At 41.9% G+C, this 11275-nt stretch overlaps 1 protein-coding gene across 1 annotated transcript in view; it reads left to right on the plus strand.

Annotated features, from left to right (window-relative positions):
• Positions 1 to 8485, plus strand: part of LOC123743797 (globoside alpha-1,3-N-acetylgalactosaminyltransferase 1-like) — a 30110-nt gene extending 21625 nt beyond the window's left edge. Inside the window, exons 5-8 of the mRNA XM_045722389.1 lie at positions 3563 to 3616; positions 6779 to 6811; positions 7084 to 7218; positions 7771 to 8485. Of these exons, the coding sequence (XP_045578345.1) occupies positions 3563 to 3616; positions 6779 to 6811; positions 7084 to 7218; positions 7771 to 8287 (739 nt within the window). The 3' untranslated portion in view covers positions 8288 to 8485. The remainder of the gene's footprint in view (positions 1 to 3562; positions 3617 to 6778; positions 6812 to 7083; positions 7219 to 7770) is intronic.
• The last annotated feature ends 2790 nt before the right edge of the window (positions 8486 to 11275 follow it).

Consider the following 11275-nt stretch of genomic DNA (forward strand, 5'->3'; position numbering starts at 1 on the left):
ATCTGGTTACTACTCCTGCCCAGTAACTAGAATATGCATATTGGCTTTGGATAGAAAACACTCCAAAGTTTCTAAAACTGTTTGTATGGTGTCTGTGAGTATAACAGAACTCAAATGGCAGGTCAAAACCTGAGAGATTCCTTTACAGGAAGTGGCCTGTCTGACCATTTATTGTCTTTCTTTGACATCTCATTCCATTACAAAGGATCTCTGCGGTAACGTGACACTTCCCACGGCTCCAATAGGCTCTCAGAGCCCGGGAAAAACCTGAATGTCGTCATTCCAGCCCCAGGCTGAAACACATTATCGCCTTTCTCAAGTGGCCGATCAAGGGACTGTGGGCTTAGGCGCGTGCACTGGCCGCCCCCGTCTTTGTGTTTTTTCCTCTGTTTGCCGAAAAGGAGATTCCCGGTCGGAATATTATCGCTTTTTTACGAGATAAATTGCATAAAAATTGATTTTAAACAGCGGTTGACATGCTTCGAAGTACGGTAATGGAATATTTAGAATTTTTTTGTCACGAAATGCGCCATGCGCACGACCCTGATTTACCATTTCGGATAGTTTCTGGAACGCACGAACAAAACGCCGCTATTCGGATATAACGATGGATTATTTTGGACCAAACCAACATTTGCTATTGAAGTAGAAGTCCTGGGAGTGCATTCTGACGAAGACAACAAAAGGTAATCAAACTTTTGTAATAGTAAATCTGATTTTGGTGAAGGCTAAACTTGCCGGGTGTCTAAATAGCTAGCCCATGATGGCTGGGCTATGTACTTAGAATATTGCAAAATGTGCTTTCACCAAAAAGCTATTTCAAAATCGGACATATCGAGTGCATAGAGGAGTTCTGTATCTATAATACTTAAAATAATTGTTATGCTTTTTGTGAACGTTTATCGTGAGTAATTTAGTAAATTGTTAGTAAATTCCCCGGAAGTTTGCGGGGGGTATGCTAGTTCTGAACGTCACATGCTAATGTAAAAAGCTGTTTTTTGATATAAATATGAACTTGATTGAACAAAACATGCATGTATTGTATAACATAATGTCCTAGGGTTGTCATCTGATGAAGATCATCAAAGGTTAGTGCTGCATTTAGCTGTCTTCTGGGTTTTTGTGACATTATATGCTAGCTTGAAAAATGGGTGTCTGATTATTTCTGGCTGGGTACTCTGCTGACATAATCTAATGTTTTGCTTTCGTTGTAAAGCCTTTTTGAAATCGGACAGTGTGGTTAGATTAACGAGAGTCTTGTCTTTAAAATGCTGTAAAATAGTCATATGTTTGAGAAATTGAAGTAATAGGATTTTTAAGGTATTTGAAAATCGCACCACTGGATTACACTGGCTGTTACGTAGGTGGGACGATTACGTCCCGCCTAGCCCATAGAGGTTAACTTAGAACTTCAATAATATTCCAACCGGACGATTCCAGTGTCTTGAAAAACGTTTTGGAACACAGCTACCTCCTCACGTGAATGAGCGTAATTGTGGCCTGTCATTCTCTCGGTCATCAGACTCCAGGAGGTCTTGATCGCTCTCTGTTGACTGCAAAAGCCTGAAAGACGTTCTAAAGACTGTTGACATCTAGTGGAAGCCTTAGGAAGTGCAAACTGAACCCTAAGTCACTGTATACTGAATAGGCCCAGTCTTGAAAAACTACAATCCACTTCCTGGTAGGTTTTTTTTCAGGTTTTTGCCTGCCATATGAGTTCTGTTATACTCACAGACACCATTCAAACAGTATTAGAAACTTCAGAGTGTTTTCTATCCAAATCTACTAATAATATGCATATTCTAGTCTCTGAGCCAGAGTAGTAACCTGTTTAAATTGGGTACGTTTTTCATCCGGCCGTGAAAATACTGCCCCCTAGCCCAGACAGGATAACAGAGATGTACTGTACACAGTTACTAATGGTGAGCACCAATAAGGATGTGAACAAGTCACATTGTGATATTGGTTCATCGTTGCTGTTACCCTACACTATTATGAAAGAGAGCAAACATGACTGTTCCTGGAGGAACAAAACCATCTCATAGGCCTTCAACGTAGCATACTTAACGGCCTGCTGATGGGCCATCAACAAGCTTCCCATTGCTTTCAAACTGGTTCAGAGGTTCAACTGGATAAAACCAACAAATTATAGTCCCACTAAGAGCAAACCAACAACCATTAGCTTTGGTTCCAACAAACCCAGACCCATCGGAAAATCCCAACCCCATGACCCAACTAGCAATTTGGATCAGTCTGTTGTTATCACAATGGCATGCATAAAAAAGGGGCATTTTCTTACAGTTTGTTTGCTATAGTGAAATCAAGGTTTGATTATTTGTTCCATAGTATTTTTTTCCATTTGGTTTGGTTGTTTTCACATTGTGAAAAAATGGTTTAACAAACTACAATACTTAATGAAAACCATATGTGTGTATCAGACGTCACACTACTTGCTTAGTGAGTACCAGTTCTTCCTGACTTGGCTCACACTTGGAGCCTGTTGGACGTACTACCAAATTCTTTAAAACAACATTGGAGGCGGCTTATGTTAGAGAAATGAACATTCAATTCTCTGGCAGTAGCTCTGGTGGAGTCAGCATGCCAATTGCACACTCCCTCAAAACATGAGACATCTGTAGCATTGTGTTGTGTGACAAAACTACACATTTTAGAGTGGCCTTTTATTGTCCCCAGCAGAAGGTGCACCTGTGTAATGATCTTTAATCAGCTTCTTGATATGACACACCTGTCAGGTGGATGGATATCTTGGCAAATGAGAAATGCTCACCAACAGGGATGTAAACACATTTGTGCACAACATTTGAGAGAAATAACATTTCTGAGATGTTTTATTTCAGCTCATGAAACATGGGACCAACACTTTACATGCTGCGTTTACTCACTGAGTGTACAAAACATTAAGGACACTGTCTTTCCATGACATAAACTGACAGGTGAATCCAGGTGAAAGCTATGATCCCTTACTGATGTCACTTACTACATCCACTTCAATCAGTGTAGATGAAAGGGAGGAGACAGGTTAAAGAAGGATTTATGACTCGAGAGAATTGAGACATGGATTGCATATGTGTGCCATTCAAAGGGTGAATGGAAAAAACAAAAGATTTAAGTGTCTTTGAACGGGGTTTGGTAGTAGGTGAGAGGCTCACCGGTTTGTGTCAAGAATTGCAACGTTGCTGGGTTTTTCATGCTCAACAGTTTCCAATGTGTATTAAGGTTAAACCATCATGTATTGGTTCTCTCATTGTGTCTGTGAGTAGGCTATCCATGAACTATCCATTAACAATTATGTTTGTTGAAATAAAGTTATGCCGACAGAAAATTCCCAGTTGTCCTAATGGGAAATCAGCATGCAGTTGTCTGGACTTCATAAAATCGATATGACATTGATATCAGTTTGAAAAAATGCAACTGACATCGATATAGAGTTTCCATATCGGTGCCCATCACTAAGAGCTACACAGATACTGTATGTGTATTATGTATACTGTACAGCCATAGCTGTCATTAATCATTGTACTATGTCTTTCTACTCATACAGCCTGAGTAAGCCCATATTCAGGAGCAGAGTACAGAACATCGTCTCTCCAGAAAGGTGTGTATCAGTATTTTACTGTCCCATCATTCACCATTTGGCTGGCAACCCAAACTCCATGCTCCTGGCCAAACTCTACGCCACGCCCATGGGCGTTAGTTTCTTCACCGCAATGAATCTGGCTCTGAGTACATCAGCAACAATTTCTAGAACAAAACAATTAGTGGAATTTAAATGTAGTTTTTTTTATCCACATGGATGAAAATCTCTTGCACATTTAACTGCCAACCCAGACCAAACCCCTTCCCCTCCCCGAACACAAGGACACAGACAAACAGTTAAATATTCCACCAGACCAGCCATCAAACCGCAGACTCCAATCTCAAGCAGACAAAATCCATTTATCAACAAACAACATGCAAAAAAAAAAACTCTAGATCACCGCTATTCTACACACAGAGACACATACAAAGCTCTTCCTCACCTTGCATTTGGCAAATCTGGCCATAACACCATCCTCTTAATTTCTGTTTATAAGCAAAAACTCAAACAGGATGTACCAGCGATACGGAAGTTGTCCATAGCAAACAGTAAGTTTCAGGACTGTTTTGCACTGATTGGATTATGCATCGACAACGTCGTCCCCACAGTGACCGTACGTACATATCCTAAACAACAGTCATGGATTAAAGGCAACATCTGCAGTAAGCTAAAGGCTAGAGCTACCGCTTTCAAAGAGTGGGACACTAATCCGTAAATCTCACAAAGCCCTCAGACGAACCATCAAACAGGCAAAGCATCAATACAGGATTAAGATTGAATCGTACTACACCGGCTCTGTTGCTCGTCAGATGTGCCAGGGCTTGGAAACTATTACGGATTACAAAGGGAAACCCAGACGCAAGCTGCACCAGTGACGCGAGCCTAACAACCAAGCTAAATGCCTTCTATGCTCGCTTCGAGGCAAGCAACACTGAACCATGAATGAGAGCACCAGCTGTTACGGACAACTGTGTGATTACACTCTCCATAGCCAATGTGAGTAAGACCTTTAAACAGGTTAACATTCACAAGGCTGCAGGACCGGGATGGATAACCACGACATGTACTCAGAGCATGCGCTGACCAGCTGGCAAGTATCTTCACTGACATTTTCAACCTCTCCATATTTATGTGTTCCCTGATGTGGAAGAGCCTGGAGGTCACTGTTAAGATCCTCTTTTTCCACAATGACTTTGACTTTGACTTTGGTTGCCATTTACTTCAAATTCCTTTTTCATGTTACACTTCGTCAATCTTGGAAAGATACATACATTTTGTGGCGACAGGTAGTGGTTAGAGCGTTGGGCCAGTAACCGAAAATGTTGCTAGATCTAATCCCTGAGCTGACAATGTAAAGTTTAGTCATTCTGCCCCTGAACAAGGCAGTTCCTAGGCTGTTCCTAGGCTGTTATTGTAAATAACAATTTGTTCTTAACTGACTTGCCCAGTTAAATAAAGGTTAAATAAAAAAATAAAAAAAATTGTCTTATGTGACATTAGATAGTGTGACAGCCATTTGCTCTGATCTGTCTATTCTGTCGAGATACATAATACAAATGTTGAGTTACGTAGAGTACCAGTTTGGACACACCTACTCATTCCAGGATTTTTCTTTATTTTTACTATTTTCTACATTGTAGAATAATAGTGAAGACATCACAACTATGAAATAACACATATGGAATCAGTTAAGAACAAATGATTATTTACAAGGACATCCTACTCCTTCTTCCCCGTCAGGGAATTGAACCCCGGTCTCCTGTCCGCACTACACAGGGTTTCTTTAGCTAAATAGCCCAGTACTGTACTGCCGACCGTCACGTTGTACAGCGCCACATTTTCCGTTCCATCCTAACAGAAACCCAGAGGTTTTTTCATTTTTCATGGAATAGAAAACACCGTAATATTAATCAAATGAATTACTAATTCAAAAGTTACCAACCCCAAGTCAGTCCTCCACAAACATTTCATCGTTTAATCGTCAAATGATTATAAATGACGTGGCACACGCCGTAGTGTAGACTTTTTGTCTTCCACCAAAACCAATACCAAACCAATCAGGTGGTTGTTTTCGAAGCTTTGGACGTCATTGAACACATGTTTACGATAAAGCGATACAAGCATCGGCACACTGCTTCAAAATAAACTGCTTAGCGATTTCGATGCAGGTGTAACGGTCGTCGTATGAAAGGGACCAAGTCGCAGTGGGTTGAGTGCTCATGTTAACTTTACAAACCTCAATCACTCTAACTTAAAGGGTCTTAACGTAACTATATCTCACAGCCTCTGGAGAACACACCACTACCTAATTACCAACCCCCCAAATCAGTTCTCCACAAACCTCATGTTTACATCCAAGGGTGAAACCACGTGGATTAAAAAACTACACGGAAATTATACAAATGTTATTATCGCAACCACCCTTATACATTTTTTTTAAAAGCAACCTAGATTAGACTGGGTTGACTGGAACGAACTACAAAAATCTCTGAAACTGGAAACACTTATCTCCCTCACTGGCTTTAAGCACCAGCTGTCAGAGCAGCTCACAGATCACTGAACCTGTACATAGCCCATCTATAATTTAGCCCAAACAACTACCCCTTCCCCTACTGTAATTATTTATTTTATTTATTTTATTTTGCTCCTTTGCACCCAATTATTTATATTTCTACTTTGCACTTTCTTCTACTACAAATCTACCATTCCAGTGTTTTACTTGCTATATTGTATTTACTTTGCCACCATGGCCTTTTTTGCCTTTACCTCCCTTATCTCACCTCATTTTCTCACATTGTATATAGACTTATTTTCCTACTGTATTATTGACTGTATGTTTGTTTTACTCCATGTGTAACTCTGTGTTGTTGTATGTTGTCGAACTGCTTTGCTTTATCTTGGCCAGGTCGCAATTGTAAATGAGAACTTGTTCTCAACTTGCCTACCTGGTTAAATAAAGGTGAAACAAAATAAAATAAAAAAAATGAACTACTATCCTATTATAGCATTTTTTAATGAATTATTATCCAAAGAAAGAATAAAAAGGTTCTCCACAGCCCAAAAAAGGTTTCCCTTACAGTGAAGTTAAAACCCCTTTTTGGTACTAGCACCTTTTTATGAGAGAACAATAACATCAGCCCATATCTTCATTAACTAATGAATTACGTTTTCTTCTCCCAGGCTATTGTACAAGCAGCCCAGTGTCTTGGTGGGGTGATTAGTGGTTTTATCTTATGTTAGTTACTTATCATTGTTAACTTCCACATCAGCGTGTAGCCTAGTATACCACACACCTTTTCAAGGACCTTTATTTGCAAAACTATTGAGATCATAATCAGTACAACACATTCCAGCTTGATCTGTATATCTGTAAACATTGAGATCATAATCAGTACCACACAGTCAGGCTTGATCTGTATATCTGTAAACATTGAGATCATAATCAGTACAACACAGTCAGGCTTGATCTTGTTCTGTTTCTTTAGTCGTACTGATGTGGTGGCAGTCACCCCATGGTTGGCACCCATCGTCTGGGAAGGAACCTTTGACCCTGACCTTGTCGACATAATCTACAAGTCCATGAACCTCACCATAGCAACCACAGTGTTTGACGTTGGAAAGTGAGTAGCCTACAACTTTTCCCAAATATTCAAAAGGGAAGTTAAACTATCATTATTTTTACAACATTGAAACTACAGTGAGTGTACAAACATTATGAACACGTGCTTTCTCCATAACAGATTGACTAGGTGATCCAGGTGAAAGCTATGATCCCTTATTGATGTCACTTGTTAAATCCACTTCAATCAGTGTAGAGGAAGGGGAGGAGACAGGTTAAAGAAGGATTGTTAAGCCTCGACACAATTGAGACATGGATTGTGTATGTGTGCCATTCCGATGGTGAATGGGCAAGACAACAAAAAAACCACTCAGTGTATGAGAACATAACCAGCTAATGTCACATGGCAGGTAATACAATATCATGATGTCATGATTCACAGCTTGGCTAAGATTTGAGGTGGCTGGTGGTGGCCAAAGGTGGCTCGTGGTGGCCCAAGGTTGCGGGTGGTGGCCCAAGGTGGCTGGTGGTGGCCCAACTCTCTATTAAGTACCCTTTATGTTGATATTTCCTATATTTTGTCAGTTACCTGTGTGTCTTTAAATTCTGACAGATACGTCCACTTTCTCCAAGATTTCCTGGAGACAGCAGAGAAGCACTTCATGGTCGACTTCAACGTGCGCTACTACGTTTTCACTGATCGTCCCGATGATGTTCCATCAGTGAACCTGTCCCAGGGGAGACATTTGAGTGTGATCCAGGTCCCAGGTTCAAACCGCTGGCAGGAGATATCAGCCCGGAGGATGGAGAATATTCAGACAGCCATCGAACGTCAGATCAGCAGGGAGGCCGACTACATCTTCTGTCTGGACGTGGACAGCAAGTTCCACGCTCGCTGGGGGGCCGAGTCTCTGGGCAGGCTGGTTGCTGTGATTCACCCATGGTTTTACCAGGCGACACGTGACCTCTTCACATATGAACGGCGCCCAGCCTCGACAGCCTACATCCCAATGGATGAGGGAGACTACTACTACGCCGGGGCTGTGTTCGGAGGGTCCGTGGAGGATGTGTACACACTAACGTCACATTGGGTATACAGATGTCTGGCGCCATTCATTTTCTGTTGGTGAAATACATACCCTTTGTTTTATACCCTGATGAAGACAGGGCTCCTAGAGTGTGCGGCTCTCCTTTATTTTCATGAAATATATACTCTAACATAAAACTACCATTTTTAATGTACTATATATATCAGTCACTGTTGTAGTTTAGGGATAATAACATTCTTCATTTATAGGAAAATATATATATTTTATAACCTCATTCATCCTGTATTCTGTAGACTAACTATTGTGTATGTTGATTATTGGGAAAAATCTCAAATGTTTTTTTTAAAAATACGATTATGTGTATTTTTCTTGAAATAAATATTTAACCGCTTTCAGAATGTTTGTGTTATTTCACTACTTGTTATATTTTCTATAGCCTAACTAAAAACAACATCTCCCCTGTTACAACGATATGCGGTGTATGAGTAACAAACCAGTGGTTTAGTGGAGAAATAGGGAATGTTAAATGGATTCCATCTATAGATTTGTACATCAGACAAGACACAGTGGTGGACTGAATTTCCATTAAGAAAAACTTCAGCATAATGTCAAAGTGGACCTGGCATTCCTGTCCAGAAACAACCCCTAACCACAATACATATACTGTAAACTGTAAGAAAACACAGAAAAATACCCTTTTAAAAAGGTAATATGGAGGATTCACTTCCTTGTGTAAAAACATCCTGCCAATGTCAAGGCAAAAGGGAAAATCCTTCAATTCAAGTCATACCATCTAATCAATGTTATGTGAGGGATAATCAACCAGGGGCTATGGGTTCAATGGAAAATAATGAACAACGTGGAAGGTGCCTTCCGTGACCCGCTTGAGGATTAGATTTAACAATGTAAAAACACAATACAACCACAGATGTATAAAATCCATTTAAAATGATTGAAGATGACAAGTTAAAATTGAAAATACATAAAAACAAATTATATACACCAAATTATAATATGAAAACAAATAGTTTCATTAATACTACATTGAACAGAAAATATCAACTCAACATGCAACAATTTAAAAGATTTTACTGAGTTAGTTCTTATAAGGAAACCAGTCAATGTAAATTCATTCATCAGGCCCTTATCTATGGATTCAACATGACTGCAAATACAGATATGCATCTGTTGGTCAAAGATAACTTTAAAAAAGGTATGGGTGTGGATCAGAAAACTAGTCCGTATCTGGTGTAACCATCATTTGCCACAAACATCTCCTTCACCTAGAGTTGATCAGGCTGTTGATTGTGGCAGGTGGAATGCTGTTTTTTGGGGGGGTTTGTTTTTTCACCTTTATTTAACCAGGTAGGCCAGTTGAGAACAAGTTCTCATTTACAACTGTAACCTGGCCAAGTTAAAGCAAAGCAGTGTGACAAAAACAACAACACAGTTACACATGGGATAAACAAAAGTACTGTCAATAACAAAATAGAAAAATCTATATACAGTGTGTGCAAATGGAGTAAGGAGGTAAAGCAATAAATGGGCCATAGTAAGTAAACTTTTAGTACAATAGCTGTGTGTTTGTGCGCATAGTGCAGTTTAGTGCAGATGTATTGGAGGAGCTGTTTAATCTCACTCAATCCTACAGAGTTCTCCTGTCCTCTGAGGACTTCCGTGTAGCTGCGTTGGTCCTTGTGGAGTGGACAGGGGCCAGGTCTGGGCCAGGGGGCTTCCTCTCTGGTCTGGTAGAGGTGGTGGTCTGCTGCAGGGTAATAGGCTGGGCCCGGTCCAGTCTGGCTAAGCTGATGGAGGTGATGATACTCTGGTGGTGGGTGGGGACTGTGGGGTGCGCTGGGTCTGGTTGGGGGTCTCTGGGTGATCCTCTGTCCAGTGCGTCATGGGGTGTTTGTCTACCAAGTACCACGTCCTTTAGAGACTTGGTAAATATCCCAACTGTCTGCTTCCTCAGGTGGGAGTGGTCATGCAGGTGCTCTCGGGTGACTGTTGGGTGGTGAGCAATGTGCACGTTCGGGAGTAGGCCACACCCTCTGGTGATGTCAGCGTTGACTTTCTGAATGGTACGGGGATGAAAGTCTTTGCGGGGCAGCAGAGTGGAGATGGTGATGTGGGAGTTGGGGAACCACTCAGAGGCCCTCTCTGCTACTCTGTTGACCAGGCTGCCTACTCTCTCCTTCTCCTCTCGCAGGTTGTTGGTGCAAGTGTGATTAATAATGTGGCCTGGTGTGCCAAAGTCAGGCTGGGACAGGATGTGGAGTGCATCCTGCGTTTTTGGGCACCATATTTTGGACACCTTGTGGTGGGGGAAGAGTTTCTCCTCTTGGATGAATTTCCCATTTGAGTCAAGGAGGATGGCCACCTCAGTGGGTTTTACCAGAGTAGTTGGTTTACGGTCTGGGGCTGGGCTACACAGGGCTTGTGTTTAAGGAGGGGTGTGTGGGGGTGTGTCAGGGGGGGCCAGAGAGCTTCTCTCTGTAGTAGGTGTCCCCATGTGAGCCTCCTTCTTGACTGGGGTGTGTGTAAAGGGTGGTCGGTATGGGATGGTTGTGGGTAAAGGTAAAGGCTGCACTATCTCTCTCCTCATGGTGGCCTTTACCTCCTCCAGAGCTGTGGTAAGGCTCTCTCCTCATGGTGGCCTTCACCTCCTCAAGTGCTGTGGTAAGGCTCTCTCCTCATGGTGGCCTTTACCTCCTCAAGTGCTGTGGTAAGGCTCTCTCCTCATGGTGGCCTTTACCTCCTCAAGAGCTGTGGTAAGGCTCTCTCCTCATGGTGGCCTTCACCTCCTCAAGCGCTGTGGTAAGGCTCTCTCCTCATGGTGGCCTTTACCTCCTCAAGCGCTGTGGTAAGGCTCTCTCCTCATGGTGGCCTTTACCTCCTCAAGCGCTGTGGTAAGGCTCTCTCCTCATGGTGGCCTTTACCTCCTCAAGTGCTGTGGTAAGGCTCTCTCCTCATGGTGGCCTTTACCTCCTCAAGCGCTGTGGTAAGGCTCTCTCCTCATGGTGGCCTTTACCTCCTCAAGCGCTGTGGTAAGGCTCTCTCCTCATGGTG

The sequence above is a fragment of the Salmo salar genome, chromosome ssa07, assembly GCF_905237065.1.
Source record: "Salmo salar chromosome ssa07, Ssal_v3.1, whole genome shotgun sequence".
Classification (NCBI taxonomy): domain Eukaryota; kingdom Metazoa; phylum Chordata; class Actinopteri; order Salmoniformes; family Salmonidae; genus Salmo; species Salmo salar.